The following is a 25,851-nucleotide window of genomic DNA, read 5'->3' as shown; positions in this document are numbered from 1 at the left end:
GTTACCCATCCCTAAGAAGATTAAGAGAATGTTAGCTGTAAGTTAGAGAGTATCCTCTGGTGTATTTCACATACACCATCAGGATATGGCAGGAGGCTTTTGCCAACTGGTTGGCTCTAGCTAGGAGTTTTAGCTTCTCATTTCATAGCAGAGCATCTCTTCTTTATCTGAAAAACTCCATGCTGCTTGTACTAGGGAAATGTTCTGATGTGACTGTTGACTTCCAGAGAAAATCAGCGAATTGAGTTCTGAGGACATGCAATTTGAGAGCAAAATAGTCAATGACCAACTCTTTGTTATGATCCCTAGATATTTAGATGACCTCAATGAAGGAATTTACATTCAGCAAACATTAGAAACGGTCCTCCTTAATGAAGATGGAAAACAGCTTCTAGTAAGTATTGAACAGTTCTGTAATAGTAGAAAATGAACCAACTAGTTTAGTGCCAAACTAGACAAAGATTTAAATTTACTGAATGTGTGGAAATGCTATGACTCATTTTTAGGAGGACAAAGACCAAAAATGTACAGCCTGCCATTTTTCATGTTGTATTGACTATGTAGTTGATGTTGGGTTAGTTTGCCAGTACGTTTGTCTTTCCGCGTAACTACAAAATTGTATTTATGTGATTTCTTCCCTACATTTTTCCTTTTTCTAAACAGTGTGAAGCGCTCTATTTATATGGAGTCATGCTACTGGTCATTGACCAGAAGATCGAAGGAGAAGTTAGAGAAAGAATGTTGGTTTCCTACTACAGATACAGGTAATGTATATTGGTTTTCAGAAGCACTCGAGGCTGAAAGGATGTAACATGCAGTATATTCAGTTACCTACATTATTGAATTAAGATAAATGGAAATATCAGCAACTTTCTGACTGTCTACAGATAGAGTCTAGTAATCCTGCAGAGCTTTCTGCATGTTGACAGAACTCCTTGAATTAGCTGGTTTTCCAGGTCTAGCTGCAAAACTGGAGCAACAGATTTTTCATGCTGTCACAGTAGAAATTTGAAGTCTGCTGACAAGTAAACTTTCAGCTAAAGTTTCAATGTTGCGAGTGCCAGCTATGAAAGTATCACAGGTTCCCAAATGTGTGAGAAATCTTGGTGAAAAGTCACAAGTATCTAGATGACAAAGGTATTGCTTCTTGTAGTTTCAGTGCTTGATTAGTCAAATCAAAAATGAGTTTCCAGGGTAGGTTGACAGCATCATGACAGTATGACAGTTAGGGTCTCAAAGGGTATCAGTGCAAATCCTTTCACACATACAAAAAAGGAGGTATCCTGTTTCTATGCTTCTTTAACTATGTTTATGCCTCTCAGTATATAATGAGAGAGAATTCCTTAACTCTGGAATATAGAAGTGGATCAACAAAGGGAATTCAGAAAGGGGAGGAGAAAAGAAAGAAAAAAAACCAGCAGAACAAAACTCCTCCTCTGAATATAAAGCTACTTGTTTCTGTTCCTGAATAAAGTTCATTTTTCTGTTTGTGCTTTGTTTGCTTATCTGGGATTCCAGTATGGACATTTATCAGTGTCCTCCTATAATATGGGGAACATTATATTCATGGAATAAACAGCCAGAAATCTCCCAGACCTTAGTATCTGCTCATTTTCTTGGAGGAAAGGCATGGTTACAAGGTGGGGAAGAAGAGGAAATAGTTAGGTCATACAGCTCAATTTTTGTTCCTTTCTTTTGTAAAACAGTGCAGCCCGATCCTCTGCCGATTCCAATTTAGATGATATCTGTAAATTGCTTCGAAGCACTGGATACTCAAGCCAACCTGGAGCTAAAAGACCTCCAAACTACCCCGAGAGTTACTTCAGCAGGGTACCCATAAGTGAAACATTCATTAGCATGGTTATTGGCCGCTTACGGTCAGATGACATTTATAACCAGGTAAGTTACTATGAGATAAGAGGGATCTAAAACTGAATATAAAATGGTTTCTCAGGTTAGTTACTCGACCATGAAGCCCAGAAAAAAATAAATCACAGAATCGTGGAGGTTGGAAGGGACCTCTTGAGATCACAAAGTCCAGCCCCCTGGCTCAAGCAGGGTCAGCTAGAGCAGATTGCCCAGGACTGTGTCCAGTTGGGTTTTAAGTATCTCCAGAGGTGCTGACTGCAGAACCTCTCTGGGCAACCTGCTCCAGTGTTTGGCCAATCTCGCAGTAGAGAAACCTTTTTTATTTAATGTCTTTAAATCATAAATGATTGCTCACTCTCAATAACTCTTAATTCATTCAGAGATTCCCATTCTTTTAGTTACTGCAAAGAGATTCATCATCCATTAGTAGACAATGTTTAAAAAGGAACACTATTATTGCAGTTCTTGACTATGACAATTGTATTAATAAAACAAAAATTGAAGCAAGGTATGAATAATGGCTACTGTATTTACAGTCTCTTCTAATATGACTCCTTTGAGAGATCTTTAACAAGGCATTTGCTTTTGAGCAGGTTTCAGTCTTAAGCACGGACAAGTGATCTTATTTCTGTAATTATTGGCATACTTTTAGTGAATCCTGGAAAACTGAAGCAGTTTATAGATGCCAGAAAACCAGCATTGGAAGATTAGTGAACAATTGTAAGAAATAAAGGCTTAAAACTTTAGGCAGGAGTAATAACTGAAAAGTAGGGACCTTATCGAAAACACTTTCATACAATTGACAGATATATTAACTTTCAACAGGGAAAAATTGTCTTTTCAGTATTGTACTGTAAGAATTTTTTAAGTTGTGCAGAATTCTAGAAACAAAAAAAAGAGAACTTAGCAAGTTGTGAAAAAAGCCCATTTTATGACATAATCTATGTCTCTGATAGGGAACTGTAGTGTTTGTGAGACTATGCTCCTGTAAAGTACTTAATCTAGAAATCTTACTTAAATCAGCTGGTATGTTGTATCAAAATTACTTTTCCTCTTTTTCATAGAATATTGCCTTTGCATTAAAATAATATTACAATTCATGAAATTTATTTTGTAATGCTTACATTTGATAATGGAAGCATGTTTCTATACAAAGCATGATTATAACCTATGTACTTTTTCCAAATGTAGTACAAAAAGTAGGGTAGAAATCTTCAGCTCAACCCAAACTGAATACAGCCTGTTTTACTAAATTATATTATGTCTGAGGTATTAGCTCCTTTGATACTTGCAGCTTATTCTTGATGGCAGTGGGCAGAAGCCTCCTGATTTTTCTTACTAGTCTGCACACTTAACCTAATAAAATAATCAAACAAATTAAAGAAAAATAGAATGTTATTAAATAAAAGCAGAGAACCATTTTCCTAACAACAAATCATTATGCCTTGTTGAATATTATTTTGATACCAACTTTTTTTGTTAGTATGAAGGTCTTTTAATATATTATCCTATGTATTTTTTTAAATGAAAATTCAGTTGATAATTTGAATCTTCTTGATCTTGCTGGTACATGGCATTGGTGAATAATTAAATTACCTGCATCCTAATTGTCTATTACTTCAGTTAAATGAATACTTGTTTCTATCTGAGAACAACTAAACATACCCAGTTGCTATGAAATACTTATTTCTAACTCTGCTCCTTTCAACTCGTCGTAAGCTCTTTGTTCATCCCTCCTTTGACTCATTTACAGCATAGTAATATCTTACTATATCCTGTTAAAGTTAGCAGACATTTACACAGTCAACTTTTATATTCTGTGAAATATGTCTGGTAAATACCCTGCATGTGTAAGCATGTCCAGCTTACCCACATATCCTCCTTGCCTCCTATTATCTATATACTGTACTTTTTATTGTGCCCCATAATCTTTGCAAGTGGTTTATGTTGCATTATATTATGTTCAGTTTTGGTTTGTTCCCTTTTCCTAGGTTTCGGCATATCCATTACCAGAACACCGCAGCACTGCCCTGGCTACTCAGGCTGCTATGCTCTATGTGATACTGTATTTTGACCCTTCTATTCTTCACACTCAACAAGCAAAAATGAGAGAGATAGTGGATAAATACTTTCCAGATAATTGGGTAAAAAATAATTCTGTTTTAAAACTGTTCCCTGGATTTAATGTTATAGGAACAATTTACCTTCCTTTTAGTGTGCATTATAGAAAACATGTCCTAAAACTAGAATAGGTTCTTCTCTGGGGAAATTTTACTTTGTTCAGAATGAAGTGGTCTGAGTCAAACCTTCTGGATAAGTGTGGAAAACTATCCTTTGACAATATCAGTTATTGTCTAAAATGCTTAAATGAACCACTCTGATACCATCATCGTAAAGTGAATCGTAGAAAAGTGTAGGCTGGAAGGTAATATAGGCATCTTCTAGTCCAGCCTTTTCCTCAAAGCAGGGCTAGCTTCAAAGTTAAATAAGGTTGCTTGGGCCTTGTCCAGTTGTTTTGAAAATATCTAAAATGAAGATCTACAGCCTCTGTGGGCACCTGTGGCTGTGCTTAATCACTCTCGTGGGGAAGGATTTCTTCCTTCTGTACAATTGGAATTTCCCTTGTTGTAGCTTGTGACTGTTGCCTCTTGTCTTTTCACTGTGCACCTCTGAGATGGGTCTGGCTCTGTCTTATTCATAACTTCCCTTTAGGTAGTGGAATACCGCAGTCAGATTCCTTAGTCTTCTTTCCTCCAGCTTAAGCAAACCCAACTCCCTCAGGCTCCACTTTCGTAGTGGGTCCCTGTAAGTGTCTTAGTGACCTTCTATTCGATTCATTCCAGTTCGTCCATGTCTGTCTCATACTGAGGAGCCCAAATCTGGACACATTACTCTAAATGGGACCTCATGAGGGCTGACTAGATGGAAATAATCACTTCCCTCAATCTGCTGGCTACAGTATGGCCAACATAGCCTAGTGTATGATTACTCTTTGTTGTCATAAGGCTGCAGGTCTGATTCATGTTCAGTTTGTCCACCAGGACACTTAGGTCCTTTTCTGCATAGTTGTTACATAAGCAGTGAGTTCCCAGATTGTGCTGTTGCGAGGGTTTGGTTTTGTCCTAAGTAACAGGACCTTGTATTTATCAGTACGTGGTTTCTGCTGGTGAATTCTACCAGCTTGTCAAGGACGATCTGGATGACAGCTTTGCTCTCCAAGAAGTGCCCCCACACTGATGTTACTTGAGAACTTGTTTAAGGATTCATTCCATGCCATTGTCCAAATAACTTAGAAGCAAAACCTGTCACTCTGTGCAATTCTATAGACCTTTTCAGATGCAGTGATCAAAATGGAATTACTGTATGTCTCAGTATTGACATTTAGGGTTTCCACCCAGAAGCCCTAGTCTGCAAAAAATGCTACTGAAATAGGCTGGCATGTAGCAATAGAGTCCCCAGGTAGTCTATATCAAAGGGAATCAGACTTAACAAAGAAATAATAAATTAACGTGTGTGTAACTATTGGTTTCAAGTTGTATTCTTCTGTACCATAAGAAGAACAGTGAAGAAAGGAGGGAAGAAACTGTAATGGCTGCTTATTTTAATAGACATGAGAACCCATCAGTTTCTGAAAAACTGCAAGCTTATTTTAGAAATGAGAACTTGACATTGTGAATTTTTGATTATGCCAGCATTTTTATTCTCTTGAGTTCATAGTGCAAACTGTTCTTTTAAGACAACACCTATCTTCTTGTGATCAGGTATGGATGAGTTAGCTGCATCGTACAGAATACTTGACTCTTAGGGTGGTTTCAAATGATTGTTAGCAGTTGAAGTGTAGCCTTTTGAGGAGCTGTGCTCTACAGGAAATAATGAGCTTCACTTCAATAATATGAGAGGGATCCTCGTATCAGCAGACCAGTGTCCCATTTGCCTTTACTGGCTTCCTTTCTGACACTGTCAGAAGAGCTCAAAGGCTGACAGTGTCCCCCTAGATGTGATCACTCCTGGATGGAGGAATATTGAAGCAATAGTGTGACAAAGCTCATAATGCCACAGCTCTGTATATCCTCCATCTGTCAGTAAGCCAAGGCTTCCATTTTTAATCAAGTATCTTACAAATGCTTGTAAGTCAACCACAATTCTGTATTTTTAATTACATTTAAACTTGGGCTAGGGGTCTGAAATCAGTTCTTCTTTGCTCCTTAAAAATCACAATGTGGAATCATAATTTCTTTTTCTATGTGTTTACCATAGAAGATGCATTACATTTCAGTTTGGTCCTTTGGGCATTCTCAGAGTAGGATTCATTCAGATCATTTTTCCCCCTCTGTCATAGTCGTTTCCCCAGTTGCTTTCGTCAGTCTTCTGCATAGCATCATGGAAATGAAAAAGTCATAAATTCATAGGGGAAAAAATAGAGGCCAAGGATCATACATAGTGACTGAAAGAACTGTGGGCTTGTTTTCAGAACTAAGCCTCTAATTAACTGTGTGCCTTTTATTTCAAAGTTGTCTTACTCCTTGATTTCCAAAGGTGGTGGAGCAAAAAGTAGAGCTGCAAAAAAAATTTAGTTATATTTATACCCGCAGCATATCACTTTCTACTCATATTGCTAAAAGTATGTCTTTTTCTTAATAAAAATACCAATGCAACTTCTTGTTTTCTGCTTCCAATCTTAGGTTATTAGCATTTACATGGGAATCACTGTAAATCTAGCAGAAGCATGGGAACCATACAAAGCTGCTAAAACTGCCCTCAACTACACACTGGATCTTTCAAATGTCAAAGAGCAGGTATATAAACCAGAGTTAAGTATTTTTAGCAAGATTCAAGCTGTGTGGGCATCTCAAGTATATTATATGACATCAATAATGCATGGGTCTTTTTTTCTTGCACACAATTCTTTGCATTATATTCAAGTACAATACTTTGAATACATCACTTTGTACATGACTTTGAGTTAAAGATACTTCAAAGCTTCAAAATCTGGTCTTCACAGCACTGCTTGTTTCACTTCCTCTTGCAGTGTTTGTTTCTCGTAAAAGTTTCAGGGTTGTGACTTAACTGAATGGATGCTAGCAGTCATCGCCATTTTGTTCATTATTGGGGTGTCTTAAGCTGACTGTAGGGTTTGGTCTTTCATAGATAACAGTTTTGGAAGTTACACATTTATGCTGATGGAGTGTCGCACTCAGTCAGTTTTAAATGGGGCCTCCCAAATTAAATAAACGATAATCTGGAAAAAGCATCTGATTTAAAAGAATGATACCGGAATGCTGTGTGATGCAATTCAGTTAGTTCTTTTTATGTGAAATCATTTTTTCCGTGCCTAAAAAACAGTGGGTAGTATTGCGTTGGTTGATTGTTTGCACAATCAACAAATCAGTTGACTGATGATAACTAAATGCCTCCTTAGAATCTGACCCTAATGTTCAGGAAAGAACACACAGAAGTGTCTAATTAGGAGAACCGTACTATATATTGTCCAGTAAACTTAGGGAATACGAGCAGACATTTTTCCTTAGTCTTTAGGGAAGAAGTTCACTAAGTAGAACTGACATTTAGTGCATAACAAGTATTTCCATTCTGGAATAGATTTTTGTTGTTGTTCTTCCTCATTAGGCAATAAAATATTAGTACCATTTTTTAGGAATGATTTCTAGAGAGTACATAAGTGGATACAGGAAGTTAACAACTCTGCATTTTTGAAACATTATGCTTCCTGTGTAGGCTCTTTGCTTTAAAATTTAGCTTGCATCCTTTGTCATGCAGTTGCAGTGTATGATATTGCCTACTAGTAATGATAATAATTTTTATAGCACTATTTTGATCCGTGTGACCTTTAAGTTCTTGGGAAGCCATAGTCACGTTGTACATGTTGTATTCCATTCAAGGCAAGGATTATATTGATGCAAGCTTTGTATATTCTAAGGCAAGCAGATACGCTGCAGTCACTGAGCGAGTGCACACTCAGGTGCAGCAGTTTCTCAAAGAGGGCTGTCTAAGGGAAGAGCTGGTGCTGGACAATATTCCCAAGCTGCTGAATTGCCTGCGAGACTGCAATGTAGCAATCCGCTGGCTGATGCTTCACACTGCAGACACAGGTAAGGCTTCATGCTAGGCTTGTAGTACAGAGCTGTCAATCCCGCTATACCAGTGCTTCATGTTGCATCCTGAGGGAAGCTCAGTGTGTGCTGCTGTTGAAGTCAGCAGAGTTTCATCTACTGTTTGCAACAGATTGTTGAGCTGTTCTTTTGCTAACAGTCTTCTAAAGTCTTTGGCTGAAATGGCACATGTGCATTTCCTTAATTCTTGCAAGCTAGACACAGATATAAAAAGTAGTGTGAGGAGTCATGATCCTGTTGAATAATACGCTGCAGGAGAAGTCTGGGAACTGTATCTTTTTCTGCCTTATCACTTAAAGCATCATTCTGAAAGTTTTACCTAGCACCAGTACAAAAAGCAGTAGCCAACTTTTAAATATCTTAGTAATTAATAGTTTAAAACTAAGGGGTTTATTCTGTTGAACTGAAATTCAACTGAAACTGTTGACTAATGTCTCTGACATGAGTTTGGGTCTGTAAACTTACCTATTTAGACATTCTCTTGGTTGAATGTTTGTGCTGTCTTTGGGGCTTCTTGGTATGTGAGAGGGTTTCTGTTATACCTCCATGCGTTTTCTGTAATGTTTTCAGAAATGTTGATCTCTGGGCTTCTCAGTCAGGTGTACTAAATTCACATTTAGTTTGCAGAAGCCAGCAGAAAAGTTTTAAGAAGGCTGAAGCACCACAGAAACCTTAATTATTTCCACTTCTAAGGAAGCATTGTACAAGGGTGGTGAGACCCATGTAAATGGAGAACAAGTGGGGACTTACATATCAGAGCAAAATGGTTTTGCTTTCAAGCTATTAATAAGAGTCTATTTACAAAGATTGAAAAGCTTGGCCAAATTCTGTAACAGTGTAGAAATGTTGTCTTTCCATTTTCAGCTTGTGATCCAAATAACAAACGTCTCCGCCAGATAAAGGATCAAATTCTAACAGACTCAAGGTACAATCCCAGGATACTTTTCCAGCTGCTTCTGGATACAGCTCAATTTGAATTTATTTTGAAAGAGGTAATGTGCTGCTGCCTTCCTCAACATTTTCCCCTGAATGGCAGAACAGAACTGAAGACTTGTATAGTAGTGGCACATTTAACACACAGTCCACTTACATAAAGAACGATTATTTTTATTTGTTAATTGTGAGTTTTGTAAAGAAGATTACAAACTAGTATTGCTTGGAAGTGCCTTTTGCAGTCTTGCCAATAATTGGCAGTTTTCATTCTTTACCCACCGTGTTTATATTTACTCAGAATTTTGCATAAACATCCTGATAACAGGCATAATAGAATCTGTTGAGCAAGCTGCATAAGTTTTTATCCTACCATACTTCTCTTTTTCAGGCTTTCTTTTAAACAGAAATGAAAGCCTAGGTATGTTGAGGATGAGCTGCTAAGAAAACTCTTACACCTATATATGAAGTTCTGCCATTTCTAAAAGATTCCCCATTAATGCTCTGGTACTAACCTGGTAGAATATATAAGAGCATGCTTAACTTCATGTATGTGCTTTTTTGAATTGGGTTTCTCCGCATAGGCTGAGAGGACTATACGAAGTGTAAGTCTACGTTAGACCAGAGTCTTCTAGGATCTCTAAGCTAAAAAAGTTACTGGATATTTTTGTAAGTGACTAAAAATCAGTAATATCTGCATTGTACTGTTTTTTTAAAATTCAGTTAGTTTCTATTACTGTATGTCCATCACACTGGCTGTATTTCTTAATGTTTTTAATTTTGTATTTAATATTCTGGCAAGATCTTGAAGTTATGTAGTAATCACTGTAAGTTGGTTCCATCTGTTTTCAGTATTTTATTTCATCTGTTGTAATATGCCTTCTTGCCAGTTTTGTAAACCAAATGCTTCATTTTTCAACAGATGTTCAAGCAGATGCTGTCAGAAAAACAAGCAAAATGGGAAAACTATAAAAAAGAAGGATCTGAAAGGATGACTGAGCTTGCTGATGTCTTCTCGGGAGTTAAACCTCTTACTAGAGTGGAGAAAAATGGTAATTATTGAAAACTAAACTGGGGGGGGGGGGGGGAGAATTTTGTTTTTTATTTCTAAGCTAATACCAAAGAAAATACATGATGCTAATACTGATAATAAGAAAAAATTTCACGTCCCTCAGCTGGCACAGAGGTCTCTTACATGCTGTCTTGTTTAGGTTTTCCGCATATATTCCATGTAAGCCATATTTAGGTACCTAATATTTAGATGGCTGTATTTTTTTAAATATTTTTTATCACTTTATTTAGATATGCCAGGTAAGACTATGAAATGCCAGTTCACTTTTCTGTGTAGAATGGAGATCACGTTACTGTCTCCTATGTACAAAGGAGTGCGAAGATCATGCCCATTAAATAAGGGGGAGGTTTAACCTCTCCTCTCATTTTTTCCCTAGTTGTAAACTGGATTTCTGTTGTATCGGCATCTTTTCAAACCTTCTTTTACTTCTCTTCTGCACTGAGTGGTATTTTTCTGATTCTCCAAGTTGTCCAAGGACTTAAAAGCAATGAATCTATATTTCTTTCCAAATTTCTTACTCTGTTTTTTGAAACGTTTCTTTTTTTTTTTTTTTTTTTCCCTTGAACTAGCGTAATTCTTATTCTAAGAATTGTAAATCACTCTCTCATTTGATCAGGAACACTGAATAAAGTGTCAATATAAGGGCAACATTTGTGATTAATCTAAAACAACAAAACTTAGAATACAGGCAATTTTCTCACTTGCTTCCAATTAAAAGCAGAATTACCTTACTGAAATACTTCCTTTTATCTTTTTCAGGTCAGCACACTTGTAGCTAAAACATAGAAATTGCAACTGCAAAGGCAATTAACATTGTAAAACCGTTCATAAAACACAAATTTCTGATTTAAAGGGCTTTATCATCCTTGTGTAGATTTTATAATGCCCATTTGTGTTGGTAGTTGGGTTTTTTTAATGTTGTATGTGAAACTTAGCTGAGCATTTGCCTCTTTACAAGTCTACATGCTGAAAGACTAGAGTTTTAAGAGTAAGATGAAGACGTTTTAAATAATCTCCTACATGTATAGCATTTAATATTATTGGGGGTTTTTTGGTTTTGTTTTTTTTTACTAGCAAGTACCCTGTCTTTGTTGCTTACTGTACTGTCCTGGGTTCAGCTGGGATAGAGTTAATTTTTACAGGAACCTGGGAGGTGGGGGGCATAGCCGGGGCAGCTGACCTGAACTGGCCAAGGAGCTATTCCATACCATGTGACATCATGCTCAGTATATAAAGGGGGAGCGGGCCGGGGGGTGGGCTCTTCTTTTCGGTGGGGGAAGTGGCAGAGCGTCGGGTCCCGGGTGGTGAGCAGTTGCACTGTGCATCACTTTTTTTTTTGTATACTTTTTCATTAGTACCGTTGTTGTTGTTGCAATTTCTTTGTGTTGTTCCAGTAAACTGCCTTTATCTCAACCCTCGAGGTTCCAGGTTTGTTTTTTTTTTTTCCCTCTCCTCCGTCTTCCCCCCATCCCACCGGAGGGGGGCGGGAGGAGTGAGCGAGCGGCCGCGTGGTCCTTTGTTACCGGCTGGGCTGAAACCACGACAGTCCTTTTTGGCGCCCAACGTGGGGCACGAAGGGTTGAGATAACGACAGATCTGGCCAGAGCGTGTTGAAACAAATTTGTCATACGCATTTCTTATACTAGATAAATAGATGTTAGTCACAATGTTGATTCAGCTGTTTACATGGTGGCGTTTTGTAAGTTCTTATATGCTTTATGTATTGCCTGTAGTTGCGTATCTCATCTCTGGGAGAGTGATTGGGATTATCATTTTGCTGTACTGGGCAATGTCGACTTGTGAAATGATTACATCACTGGTCATGAGGTTAAGCTGTTATCTGTATGAGGCAGTGATATCATTTCCAGACTTTGGGCACCTTCTGTCGGATTTTATTGGTAATTACACCCAACCCATGGGGAAGTCAGGGGGGGATACTTCCCCCCATCCGTTCCCCTCCCTTTTCTCTTTCCAACTAATTACAACAGTTTTCGAGAATTTTGAATATCCTTGGGATGCGCAAGCCTGTGTGCTGTTAGTGCTATGCCTCCTGACTATGTTTCAGGTCTTGTCTAGGGCTACAAAGAGGCTCTTTAAGAGTACCACCCAGAGATCTGTCCCAAAGCTGGATATTCATGGGTGGCACGGCGTGTGGGAGGAGGTGGGCAGGTATCTAGAGAACTTCTCACCTCCAGTGACTTGGAAGTTCACTCCCGAACAACTGCAGAACCCTCATGAAGTGATAGAATTTTTGAAAGGAAAATGCTGTGGCTATCCCAGAGACACACAACTCACTACACTGTGCTGGGCCCTGGCCGGTATCTACCAAACCCTGCTTGATACTATGCAGCACCCCCAGGGGGAAAAGGGGGAAAAGATGGAAAACAAGACAACATGCACCGTGGCTGCCCCAACCCCGACAACATGCACCGTGGCTGCCCCAACCCCGACAACATGCACCGTGGCCGCCCCTACCACGACAACAGGCACCATGGCTGCCCCTACCCCGGTGACAGATACTGCCACTAAACCAGAGAACCAACCTGTGCCAGTATCAGTTGCCCCTGTACAGAAAAAGAAACACACAAAGAAATCAGTTCGCTCAGTGAGAGATGAAGATGAACCAGGGTCATCGCGAGAACAGGAGGAAGAGGCAGAACCTGAAATAATTACCCGATCTCTATCCCTGAGTGAGTTGCGTGACATGCGAAAAGATTTTAGCCGCCACCCAGGTGAGCACATTGTTACCTGGCTGCTCCGATGCTGGGATAATGGGGCTAGTAGTGTGGAATTAGAGGGTAAGGAAGCCAAGCAGTTGGGATCTCTGTCTAGAGAAGGGGGTATCGACAAGGCGATTGGGAGAAAAACACAAGTCCTCAGCCTCTGGAGGCGACTTCTGTTAGGTGTAAAGGAAAGATACCCTTTCAGGGATGAAGTTACATGTCACCAAGGCAAGTGGACCACCATGGAGAGAGGTATCCAGTACCTGAGGGAATTAGCCGTGCTGGAGGTGATTTATAATGATCCAGAAAATGCGCAGTCACCCACAGATCCAGATGAAGTCCAATGCACACAACCGATGTGGCGGAAGTTTCTACGAAGTGCACCACCAACCTATGCCAACTCATTGGCAGTAATGTCCTGGAAAGAAGGCTATGGACAAACAGTGGATGAATTGGCTGTCCAACTCCGGCAATATGAAGGAAGTCTCTCTTCCTCCCTACGGGCCTGTGTCTCAGCTGTAGAGGAATTGTCCCGAGAGTTCCAGCAATTCAAAGTAGATATGTCCTCCTCCTCACCTGTACAGGCCCGCATTGCAGTTATTGGGAGTAAGCGTTCCTCTGCCCAAGAGAGAGGAGAGAGAAAGTACACACGACGGGCTAACCTGTGGTTTTACCTGCGTGACCATGGAGAGGACATGAGGAAGTGGGATGGAAAACCTACCTCAGTCTTGGATTCACGGGTACGGGAGTTGCGAGAAAAAGCAACCAGAAAAGAAGATTCTTCTTGGAAAACTGCTGCTCCAGTTTCCCGTGAGCAGTCCCCCGGGCGCAGTAGATGGGCCGATCTCATTTCTGATCCTCTTGAAGGGACTTCTGATTCACATGTGCAAAAAGTGGGTAACAGATATTCTAACCAGGATTAGAGGGGCCCTGCCTCCAGCCAGGTGGAGGAGAGGGACAACCGAGTCTACTGGACAGTGTGGATTCGATGGCCTGGCACGTCAGACCCACAGGAATATAAGGCTCTAGTAGACACTGGTGCACAATGTACCCTAATGCCATCAAGTTATAAAGGGGCAGAACCCATCTGTATCTCTGGTGTGACAGGGGGATCCCAAGAGCTAACCGTATTGGAAGCCGAAATGAGTCTAACCGGGAATGAGTGGCATAAACACCCCATTGCAACTGGCCCAGAGGCCCCGTGCATCCTTGGTATAGATTATCTCAGAAGGGGGTATTTCAAGGACCCAAAAGGGTACCGTTGGGCCTTTGGTATAGCTGCATTGGAGACGGAGGAGATTGAACAGCTGTCTACCCTGCCTGGTCTCTCCCAGGACCCTTCGGTTGTGGGGTTGCTGAAGGTTGAAGAACAACAGGTGCCAATTGCTACCACGACGGTGCACCGGCGGCAATATCGCACCAACCGAGACTCCCTGATCCCCATCCATAAGCTGATTTGCCAATTGGAGAGCCAAGGAGTGATCAGCAAGACTCACTCACCCTTTAATAGTCCCATATGGCCCGTGCGGAAATCTAATGGGGATTGGAGACTAACAGTAGATTATCGTGGGCTGAATGAAGTCACGCCACCGCTGAGCGCTGCTGTGCCAGATATGTTAGAGCTTCAATATGAACTGGAATCAAAGACAGCTAAGTGGTATGCCACAATTGACATTGCTAATGCATTTTTCTCCATTCCTTTGGCAGCGGAGTGCAGGCCACAGTTTGCTTTCACTTGGAGGGGTGTCCAGTACACCTGGAATCGACTGCCCCAGGGGTGGAAACACAGCCCCACTATTTGCCATGGACTGATCCAGACTGCACTAGAAAAAGGTGAAGCTCCAGAGCACCTGCAATATATTGATGACATCATCATATGGGGCAGCACGGCAGAAGAAGTTTTTGAGAAAGGGAAGAAAATAATCCAAATCCTTTTGAAGGCTGGCTTTGCCATAAAAGAAAGTAAGGTCAAGGGACCTGCGCAGGAAATCCAGTTCTTAGGAGTAAAATGGCAAGACGGGCGTCGTCAGATCCCTGCGGACGTGATCAACAAAATAGCAGCTATGTCCTCACCGACTAATAAAAAGGAAACACAGGCTTTCTTAGGTGTTGTGGGCTTTTGGAGAATGCATATTCCAAATTACAGTCAAATTGTAAGTCCTCTCTACCAAGTTACCCGGAAGAAGAACGATTTTAAATGGGGGCCTGAGCAACGACAAGCCTTTGAACAAATTAAGCGGGAGATTGTTCATGCAGTAGCTCTTGGGCCAGTCCGGACAGGACCAGATGTTAAAAATGTACTCTACACTGCAGCTGGGGAGAATGGCCCTACCTGGAGCCTTTGGCAGAAAGCACCTGGAGAGACCCGAGGCCGACCCCTGGGGTTTTGGAGTCGGGGATATCGAGGATCCGAGGCTCGCTATACTCCAACTGAAAAAGAGATATTGGCAGCATATGAAGGAGTTCGAGCCGCTTCAGAAGTGGTTGGTACTGAAACACAGCTCTTCTTAGCACCCCGACTGCCAGTGCTGGGCTGGATGTTCAAAGGGAAAGTTTCCTCTACACATCACGCGACTGATGCCACGTGGAGTAAGTGGATTGCACTGATCACACAACGGGCTCGCATAGGAAACCCCAGTCGCCCAGGAATTTTAGAAGTGATCACGGACTGGCCAGAAGACAAAGACTTTGGAATGTTGCCAGAGGAGGAGGTGACACGGGCTGAAGAGGCCCCGCTGTATAATAAACTGCCAGAAAATGAGAGACAATATGCCCTGTTCACTGATGGGTCCTGTCGCATCGTGGGAAAACATCGGAGGTGGAAGGCTGCTGTATGGAGTCCTACACGACTAGTTGCAGAAACTGCTGAAGGAGAAGGTGAATCGAGTCAGTTTGCGGAGGTGAAAGCCATCCAGCTAGCATTAGATATTGCTGAAAGAGAAAAGTGGCCAGTGCTCTATCTCTATACTGACTCATGGATGGTGGCAAATGCCCTATGGGGGTGGCTACAGCAATGGAAGAAGGGCAACTGGCAACGCAGAGGTAAACCCATTTGGGCTGCCGCACTGTGGCAAGATATCGCTGTTCGGATAGAGAAGCTAGTGGTAAAAGTACGTCATGTAGATGCTCATGTACCCAAGAGTCGGGCCACTGAAGAACATCAAAACAATCAGCAGGCAGATCAGGCCGCCAAGATTGAAGTGTCTCAGGTGGACCTGGACTGGCAACGTAGGGGTGAGCTATTTATGGCTCGGTGGGCCCACGATACCTCAGGCCATCAGGGGAGAGATGCAACATATAGATGGGCTCGAGATCGAGGGGTGGACTTGACCATGGACACTATCGCACAGGTCATCCACGAATGTGAAACATGTGCCGCAATTAAGCAAGCCAAGCGGCAAAAACCCCTGTCACATGGGGGGCGATGGCTGAAATATAAACAGTGGGAGGCCTGGCAGATTGACTATATCACACTCCCACGAACACGCCAAGGCAAGTGCCATGTGCTTACAATGGTGGAAGCAACCACTGGATGGCTGGAAACATACCCTGTGTCCCATGCCACTGCCCAGAACACTATTCTGGGCCTTGAAGAGAAAATTTTATGGCAACACGGCACCCCAGAAAGAATCGAGTCGGACAACGGGACTCACTTCCGAAACAACCTCGTAGATACCTGGGCCAAAGAACACGGCATTGAGTGGGTATATCACATCCCTTATCACGCACCGGCCTCCGGAAAAATCGAACGATACAACGGACTACTGAAAACTACATTGAGAGCAATGGGGGGTGGGACTTTCAAACATTGGGATACACATTTAACAAAAGCCACCTGGTTAGTTAATACTAGAGGATCCGCCAATCGGGCTGGCCCCGCCCAACCAAGACTTCCACATACTGTAGAAGGCGATAAAGTCCCTGTAGTGCGCATGAGGAGTATGTTAGGAAAGACAGTCTGGGTTAGTCCTCCCTCAAGCAGAGGCAAACCCATTCAAGGGGTTGTTTTTGCTCAGGGACCTGGGTACACCTGGTGGGTGATGCAGAAGGATGGGGAAGTTCGATGTGTACCTCAGGGAGATTTGATTTTGGGAGAGAATAGCCAGTGAATTGGGCTGTATGATACCTAACTGCTAAATACCCTGCCAATGCATGTCATTGTATCTATAGTGTCTATATGCCATATCAAGGGTATTACTGTAAGAATTACCCAAATGACTGCGGGATGGACTTTGAAACTAAGCCAAGTACAACAGCGACAGAACTTGAACTGACACCCAGCAATTTCCTCAAGATCAACATCCTCGACCTGCAGAACAAGGGCGTGAGTTGCACCAAATGTACTAGCCACAAGTTCCAGAGGCAGCATACAACAACCCACCATCTCACACCATCTCTCTTATCCTGAAGAACTGTTACAACAGATGGAGCCCCAAAGTCATGGACTAAATAAAATCAATGGACACATTAGAGGAATAGCCCATACGCTAAAGGAATACCATTCGTGTGTGTGTGTGTGTGCGGGGGGACGACGGGGACGGACGCAAGTCCATATACTTATATGTATAAGACAAGGAAGTGGTAGTGGTCGACTGGAAAATGTAAGATCTGGGCATGATGTAGATGGTATAGAATAAGGGGTGGATAATGTCCTGGGTTCAGCTGGGATAGAGTTAATTTTTACAGGAACCTGGGAGGTGGGGGGCATAGCCGGGGCAGCTGACCTGAACTGGCCAAGGAGCTATTCCATACCATGTGACATCATGCTCAGTATATAAAGGGGGAGCGGGCCGGGGGGTGGGCTCTTCTTTTCGGTGGGGGAAGTGGCAGAGCGTCGGGTCCCGGGTGGTGAGCAGTTGCACTGTGCATCACTTTTTTTTTGTATACTTTTTCATTAGTACCGTTGTTGTTGTTGCAATTTCTTTGTGTTGTTCCAGTAAACTGCCTTTATCTCAACCCTCGAGGTTCCAGGTTTGTTTTTTTTTTTTCCCTCTCCTCCGTCTTCCCCCCATCCCACCGGAGGGGGGCGGGAGGAGTGAGCGAGCGGCCGCGTGGTCCTTTGTTACCGGCTGGGCTGAAACCACGACATGTACATGCAAAGATTTGATTAATTTTTTCTTGTTCTTACATAGAAAATCTTCAGGCTTGGTTCAGAGAAATCTCCAAGCAAATAATGTCTCTAAACTATGATGATTCCACTGCAGCAGGCAGAAAAACTGTGCAGCTAATACAGGCACTAGAGGAGGTATGGCAAAGAATTTTTGAGATAAATGACCTTGTCCTTTTGAAAAATAGCACTTGATACACATGCACCAACTTCCGATAGATGAGTTAAAAAACAGATCTGCATTTTAACAACTGTTTAAGTCTGTAGATCTTTGCAGTTTTATATATACAGTCAGCAGGACTTGCTTATAGACCTTGTGATTGTAAAATAAGGGATATAGCATGAAACATAATGCCACCTGCATCTGAGGATTAGTAGGGGTTTTTTTAAGAAATGAATTCAGTATTAAGTGTTATTTGGCAACATTACTCATTTTATTAGAAATTCTGAAAATAAATTCATTTGAAACTAGAAAGAGTAATTTGAAAGGCAAAATAAAAATAGCCATATTTGTTATGTATGCATGTCTTCTACTTCCAGGGTATAAAAGAATACTCAGTATGGTGTTTCACAGTACACCTCTTTGAGTAACTTTGTGAAATTTATTATTTAATCCATTCTAAAGTAGGCTAGTATTTGTTAAGTGTCTTACTGTAATAATATCCTGAAGAAATGTCAGTTTACTGATTCTATTTGTATTGCTGTCCTTAAAGATGAACAGGAAAAAAAGGATTGTTTTATGTGGTTGGTTTGTTTAAATATAGGTCCAAGAGTTTCACCAGCTGGAAACTAACCTGCAAGTTTGCCAGTTTCTGGCTGACACCCGGAAATTTCTCCATCAGATGATCCGAACTATCAACATTAAAGAAGAGGTCTTGATCACCATGCAGATAGTTGGTGATCTTTCTTATGCTTGGCAACTAATTGACAGGTATCTGAGCAGGAGCTTTTTCTTCTAAGTCAGTCATCATTTGCGAAACTTGTGCGAAATAACATGCATAAATATTAATACCATAAAATTTCCAATTTAAAACCAGCCTTGTTCTGTGAGTTGTTGAGTATATTTAACCCTAATCAACTCAAACAAGAATTAACAGTCATCCTTGTTATGTTGTTAGCTGCAGGTTAAGTGATACTCTAACTTTTTGCTCTCTATCCTGTTCTAAATATAACAATTTTAATAAGCTTCTGTCTCCAGCCTTAGTCTAGTTAAGTGTTCTCCAAAATACTGGAGTTCCTATTTCAACCAAAAGAAACAATAAAAGACAAATGTTAGAGAACTCATTTTCCATGGTGTGATTTTGCTGAGCTGCTACTTCATTGCCTTGGCTGTTAACACTCCCTGATGCCTTCTTCTTTTGCCCCACCTACCCCTTTATCTTACAGGGGTTTTTGTAAGCCAATATCTCTTCAGCTCAAAATTCTCCTCTAGTGAAGTTCTTTAGCGATCTCCTGTGCTCTTTCTAGATTACACTGGTGCTGGTGACATGTGATTTAAGAGTTTAAAATAAGAGTTTCAGGGGAGGAAGTTGATTTGTTTTGTTTGTTTCCTACCCCAGCTTTACATCTATTATGCAGGAAAGCATAAGAGTCAGTCCTTCTATGGTAACTAAACTCAGAGCCACTTTCCTAAAGGTAAGCATGAACAACGGTGAAGGTACTTGAACACTGCAGGTCAACCAAAGCATTTGTTAAATAGGCCTTAAGGCTGTGAAGTCACAGAAGAGTCAAAACTTCCTTTTACCAACATTTTCTATATCTGGGTTTTTTAGACTGTATTAAATTAACCCAAGGTTAGTTTTAAAGAAAATAAAACCAAGTTATGCATGGTTTTTTATGCAGCCAGTTATATTACTGCTGTTAGGCAAATAAGTCTCATCATCCAGCTTCTACTCATTACAGTTATTTGCTGGAGACATTGGTGCATAGATGGGATCCCCTGCATATGTATTGGAGGAGGCTGAAGGAAATACAAAAGTTATGTTGGCTATGCCCTTTGTCTGTCGTGAAGATCTGGCATCAAATGAAAATATGTTGTGTAGAAATAAGAGTGCAAAATAGCATGGGAGGGAGTGTAAAATTACAATGAAAAAATATCTTGTGCAGCTGGTACGATTTAAAAAAAATTAGTAAGGGGAATGTAGCATTATAGGCTGTTGGACTTTTTTTGACTTTTAACAATTTTGTTGTTGTTGTTGGCAAACCTGATGTAGTAATACTGCTCTTCAGGAAGAATCTAGTGGTTTGAGTTGTAGGTTAAGAGCCTGAGCAGGAGAGATCAAGCGTGTAATTTACATTAGAAAAACAGACATGTGAAGTTAGAATGTTAACTTTATTTCTAGCTTGCTTCTGCACTTGACTTGCCACTTCTCCGCATCAATCAAGCAAACAGTCCTGATCTTCTCAGTGTATCACAGTATTATTCGGGCGAGTTGGTTTCCTATGTAAGAAAGGTAGGCATTTGAAAAGGTGTAATTGTCTTGTTCTCTACTTACTTTCTCTTAATTGAAGTTTTTTGTTGTTTTTTTTTAATGAGAATATACTGACTGTGCTTGTTTCTTCTCTCATTTACAAAGGTTCTACAGATAATTCCAGAAAGCATGTTTACATCTCTTCTCAAAATTATAAAGCTTCAGACTCATGATATTATTGAAGTGCCTACTCGCCTTGATAAGGACAAACTACGAGATTATGCTCAGCTTGGACCACGATACGAGGTGCAGTTAAAAATAGGGTATTCTGAAAAAGAATACGTTATAGGTGGCCAACTCCAGCCTAAGTTAAAATAGGTACAGCTCCATAGAGTTATACTTCAACAGTGAAGTTGGATTTGTTGACTGAGTAAGAATTAAAATTGACTAGTGTTATCATGAGTATATCTTAGGTTTCCTGAGGACAGATGAGTAACTTTTGCTCTTCTGTTGGTAAAAGTTTGAACTTTTGATCTTGTAGAAAAGGGAAGGAAAACTAAATATATTTATAAATTAGGGTAAAGATTTTTGGATTTATTTAGGTAGAGAGGAAAAAAAACAAACTAAAATCCCAAGTCTGAAATGAAGCTCTCCACATTTGGAATGCTTGTTCCAGGAGAAGAAGGTTGAAGGCTGAATAAGTCAGCAGGGTTAAGCTTTTTGCTGCCCTCAAATGTGAAGACAGGATGGAGGCATGTTGGTTTGATCAGATAAAGCTGCTATTGCTCATTGGCTTTTTGTATGGGTTTTTTTCTTTTGCACTGTTATAAGTCTGGAAGAGTGAGCAAACACTAAAACTACTTGGGTTTATTTTGAATAGAGAAAGATGAGCAGCAAAAACCTGAGTAGAGCAGTAACTCTTTCCCTCAAAGAATGCATCTTTGATCTCTCCAATTATCAGTTAAGATGCCAGCTTTTTCCAGCAGTTTTTGCCTAAGTGCTTACTTGTTAGGAGTTTTATACAAACAGGCTGTGGTCTCTGATTATGCTGACATTCAGACCTAAACACTAGGTTTAGACTCCCTCATTAAACTTTGTAAAGACAGTTTATTTGGGGTGGTGGGGGAAGGCAGAGAGGCAGGGATGGAGGAGGAGGCAGTATTCAGTAATATTTATTTTATTTTGAGGAGGTAGAGGGGAAACTAATCATCTCACACAAAAGCTTTTCACTTTTGATTTCTGTGGAATCGTTAAGTCTGAACTATGTTGTTTCTGTTCTATGTTGTAAATGTCTTAAAGGCAAAAGACTGGCTTGTCTGAACTCTGAGCTTAAGGATGCTCACCTAATAATTTAAAACTAAGTGAATGTGCTACTGTATTAAATCAGTGGAAATATTGAAGTGGACTCATTGCTGGCAGCAGGCTTTTTTATGAAATAACTACTTCAAGCTGTGTCCCTAGCCAGCTCAAAGGTACCAACTTAAGAGTTTTGTCCATGATTTGTACACACATGATATAGCTGGCTAGGTCTTTCCTCCCATAATCTCTGTAAAGCCTCTGAGTGTTACCTGTTCTTTCCTGCTGGTAACATACCTATATTGATCTAATTAAAAGCAAGATTATTATTGTAGTATAAGTAAGTCTAGAACAAGATGTAAAACTGAAACTATATCAGTGCAAATTACTTTAATCTAAAATGGGAAGCTACAACTGGGAAAGATGTATACCTTTTTAGTGTAATTATTTTAATCTATTGAATCACTTTAATATATTGTATTTTCTCTTTCTATTGAAGGTTGCCAAGCTAACCCACGCAATTTCAATCTTCACTGAAGGTATCCTCATGATGAAAACTACTTTAGTTGGTATCATCAAGGTAATGTTCCATTATTCTAGTAGGAAAAAGTCATTCAGTGGCAATTACGACTTTAGCACAGATATTTCAGCACATTAAGCAAGACCTTGAGGAAAGATAAAAAGCCAAGAAAAAATAAGTTTGCCTACAAATTTTCAAACGGTGACACCTAACTTGACGTTCAGAAAAGAACTGTATTATTTAAGGTTGTTAAGAACCCACAGTGCTGATTGTAAATAAATTAATCAGCCTTAATTGGCGCTCTTTGGGTTTTTTTTTTCCTACTGGAAAAATGACTGCAAGCTTTTCTGAAGAGCTGTTTCTTCCATTGGCAAAGACTGTTCTTCCTGCATTAAGATACCTCTTTCAGGACCAGGAGCAAGTATAATTGAAGAAATATACACTTCTTAATGCATACTGGCTTCTTATAATTGTACAACATTCTCAATGGATCATTAACAAAGATTGAATACGGGAACTGCAGACCTTTGCCATTCAACTTAAAGGAACTGCTTATTATCTAGTACAAGTGTTCAAATATTTATTCTTTGGACAAGCACTGGCAGGAAAGTACATCTGTTAGCAATGCTTTCCAATTCGTCATAAGTACTTAGTATCTTTCTTGGTACAAACGAAATACTTGTTTTTTGTTTTTTTGGTTTTTTTATACCTTCTGACTTTAAGAAAAATATGTTTCTTCAACTTAGGTGGACCCAAAACAGTTACTAGAGGATGGAATAAGAAAGGAGCTAGTAAAACGGGTAGCTCTAGCTCTTCACAGGGGACTCATCTTTAATCCTAGAGCCAAGGTGTGTAACAGCTTGATTTTATTTTATTTTTTTATGTATCTTGGGTTTGCTGGGACCTCTTTTATTATAGTACCTTCTAGGAAATAATTCATACTTTTCTGTACAGATTTCCTTTTTGCAAAAAAGCACACTTTTTGAACTCAAAGGTTATTTGGAATGCCTTATTTGATGTTAAAATGAGTTTATAAACTGCTAAGAGTACACAGAATTCAAAACCATATTTTTATTCTATTGTCAAGTGTCCTGTCCATTCTGACTTCACAGTTCTGTCTTTGTCTGTGACGACTGATGACAACACATGATATGTATAAGCCAGGTAAACATAGAAAGGCAATGATAGAATAGGAGAGTGACTCCTTGTTTTAATCCTGTCCAGATTCTTGAGTCTCTCTCCAAGATGAGTCAGTAGTACCACTGAAGCCTAAAATAGACATTAAAAGCAGAAGGAAAAAATATTTAGTAAGAAGAATTACTTCAGGTATCAAACAACCTTTGATAAATTTCTCAGTGCTTTTCAGTTTTGGCTGGAGCATAGTGAAATCCTCTAGAGGTTTTTGTGTAAAGGCATTTAGAAGCCTTATATATTTTCTTTGCATTCTACCTGTTCACAGTTTTGAGTTTATCTTTCTTTTGTTGTTTTGTTTTTTTTTTTTCATCTGTAGCCAAGCGAACTGATGCCCAAACTGAAAGAAATGGCAGCTACAATGGATGGGTTCCATCGATCATTTGAATATATCCAGGATTATGTCAACATATATGGTTTAAAAATTTGGCAAGAGGAAGTGTCTCGTATTATTAACTACAATGTGGAACAGGAGTGCAATAACTTCTTAAGAACAAAGGTGCTAGTCAAAAACAAGAATGAGTAAAAAGATGATAAATGTCTTAATATTTGGATGTTAAAGCTTGTGACTGATGGAGCATATGTACCCCACTGTGCACCGTCCATACTGTTGTGACTTAAACTAAATGTGCTAACTACTATGTAAAACATCTGCCTCCAGCTTTTTTCTAAATTATTTCAGCATCCCCACTGCATTAGTTGTACATAAGAAGAGCAAAGTACCCCGGAGTATTTTAGTATCTCTTGCCAGTGAACAATATCCTTCCTCTCTTTCTCAAAGAAAACAGAAAATAATTACTGAATCACAGTAGTCCTCTCTGTATCTATTGTTAGCCATCAGAATGCAGGCTTAGAAAGACTGCAGTAGTTACCAGCTCTTTGTGATATTTCACAAGTGGTAGAGTGAATAGATCTTAAATATAGCTAACAAAATGGTGGCTAGTCTTACTGCAGAAAGGAGCAGATGGAATTCTCACCAGAAATGTAGGTAGTTCTTTCAACCTCCACACTTATCTTCTGCTTGCTCTTTGTCATAAGACTCACTCTTTGCTTTATTCTCTATTTATAGTGTTCTGCTGTGTGTAATTTACAATATTGTTTTACAGTGTGCTCTTTTTAAATTAAACAAAAGGAATAAAATTTCTAAGCAAATTAAAAACATGCAATGGTAACATTGCAAATTACTCTAAAACTTATTTTTCAGATTCAAGACTGGCAAAGCATATACCAGTCTACTCACATTCCCATACCAAAATTCACACCTGTGGATGAATCTGTAACATTTATTGGTCGGCTTTGTAGAGAAATCCTGAGGATCACAGACCCAAAGTAAGTACTGTGTGTCACAAACTATATTAAAGCACCATGCATTGGATTGCTCCAATTCCACCATATACAAACAAAGTATACAACAACTAGTTTTTGCTTAGCTGTCATATCACCGTCTTTATCTAAAACCAAATTTACACAATCCATCCTATACATTTCAAAAACTGGTCTGGAAAAGTTGTGATTTTAGTCTAAGGAGGAAAACAGTGTGTTACACAAATAAAGGAGAGGTAAACCAGGAAAGGGTGACAGAATCCTTGTGGAGAGAGGAGTAACTAAACATCACCTGAGATACTTAGCGAGTCTTTCTAATCTCTGCCTGAATAAGATAACTCATCACTCAGATTTTCACAGGAACTGTCTGCAACTTGTTCTGAAGTATTTGTTTGTTTATTTTTTCCTCAGAATCACATGTTACATTGACCAAATGAACACCTGGTATGATATCAAAACTCATCAGGAAGTAACCAATAGTCGTCTCTTCTCAGAGATCCAAGATACTTTAGGTACCTTTGGTCTCAATGGTTTAGACAGGCTGCTGTGTTTCATGATTGTAAAGGAGCTGCAGGTAATTTTCGAACTTTGGTTTCTCAAGGTCACGATGGTTTTATTGTTTAGTAACTTCTAGTGAAATAAAATATCTGTTAATTTTTTTAAATGGTAAATTGAAATCAAAAGCATTTGAAAAATGTGTATTCAAACCCAAAGGTAAGAATTTCAGTTACAGATATAATTACAAAAGTTGGTATTCTTGAATAAATGGTGCTGTGTAACACCAGGTTATGTGTTACATTAAACAGTGGTTTGCAAGGAATGCCTTTTGAAGGTGTAGACTTTGTGTATACTTAAAAGTTGATCTCAGGTCAACTTCTATCTTTCTGCCTAGATATCAACAAAGAATTAGGTTGTTTGGGTCTACCATGAAATAAATAAAGTGTCAATTTCTCGTAATGACTTTTTCACTAATACCTACCTCTATGTGAAACTAATTTTTTTTTATTTTCTGAGAGGAATCCAATCCTAGCCTGGTTAAAGATTTTAAGGAAAATAAGTATGGATGAAGACAGTTCTTCCTCAGAAACTGAATTAATAGTTGTCTGCAGTGGGTATTACATATTGATGAGGGGGATCTGCTAATTGTCCTAACAGTGATTAGCATCACTGATTAGCATAACTCAGAAGAGCACAAAGTCTAACTACAGAATTCCTCAACTCTTCGTCTGTGGAAATATTCCTTCCCTGCTGTCAAAAAATGTGGCTCTTGTACCACCAAGA

At 39.8% G+C, this 25,851-nt stretch overlaps 1 protein-coding gene across 3 annotated transcripts in view; it reads left to right on the top strand.

Moving 5' to 3' along the window:
- WASHC5 (WASH complex subunit 5) overlaps window positions 1–25,851 on the top strand; it is a 35,463-nt gene that overhangs the window by 4,682 nt on the left and 4,930 nt on the right. For all 3 annotated transcript variants that reach the window (XM_069780033.1, XM_069780034.1, XM_069780035.1), the window contains exons 4-21: window positions 310–394; window positions 664–764; window positions 1,707–1,899; window positions 3,861–4,013; window positions 6,552–6,665; window positions 7,805–7,976; window positions 8,862–8,989; window positions 9,850–9,979; window positions 17,855–17,967; window positions 18,594–18,760; window positions 19,389–19,464; window positions 20,172–20,282; window positions 20,406–20,546; window positions 22,036–22,116; window positions 22,803–22,904; window positions 23,567–23,746; window positions 24,452–24,576; window positions 24,982–25,144. In XM_069780033.1, the coding sequence (XP_069636134.1) occupies window positions 310–394; window positions 664–764; window positions 1,707–1,899; window positions 3,861–4,013; window positions 6,552–6,665; window positions 7,805–7,976; window positions 8,862–8,989; window positions 9,850–9,979; window positions 17,855–17,967; window positions 18,594–18,760; window positions 19,389–19,464; window positions 20,172–20,282; window positions 20,406–20,546; window positions 22,036–22,116; window positions 22,803–22,904; window positions 23,567–23,746; window positions 24,452–24,576; window positions 24,982–25,144 (2,335 nt within the window). The remainder of the gene's footprint in view (window positions 1–309; window positions 395–663; window positions 765–1,706; window positions 1,900–3,860; window positions 4,014–6,551; window positions 6,666–7,804; window positions 7,977–8,861; window positions 8,990–9,849; window positions 9,980–17,854; window positions 17,968–18,593; window positions 18,761–19,388; window positions 19,465–20,171; window positions 20,283–20,405; window positions 20,547–22,035; window positions 22,117–22,802; window positions 22,905–23,566; window positions 23,747–24,451; window positions 24,577–24,981; window positions 25,145–25,851) is intronic.

Source organism: Haliaeetus albicilla, chromosome 3 (assembly GCF_947461875.1).
Source record: "Haliaeetus albicilla chromosome 3, bHalAlb1.1, whole genome shotgun sequence".
NCBI classification, from domain to species: Eukaryota; Metazoa; Chordata; class Aves; order Accipitriformes; family Accipitridae; genus Haliaeetus; species Haliaeetus albicilla.
This window is presented reverse-complemented; position numbering and strand designations above follow the sequence as displayed.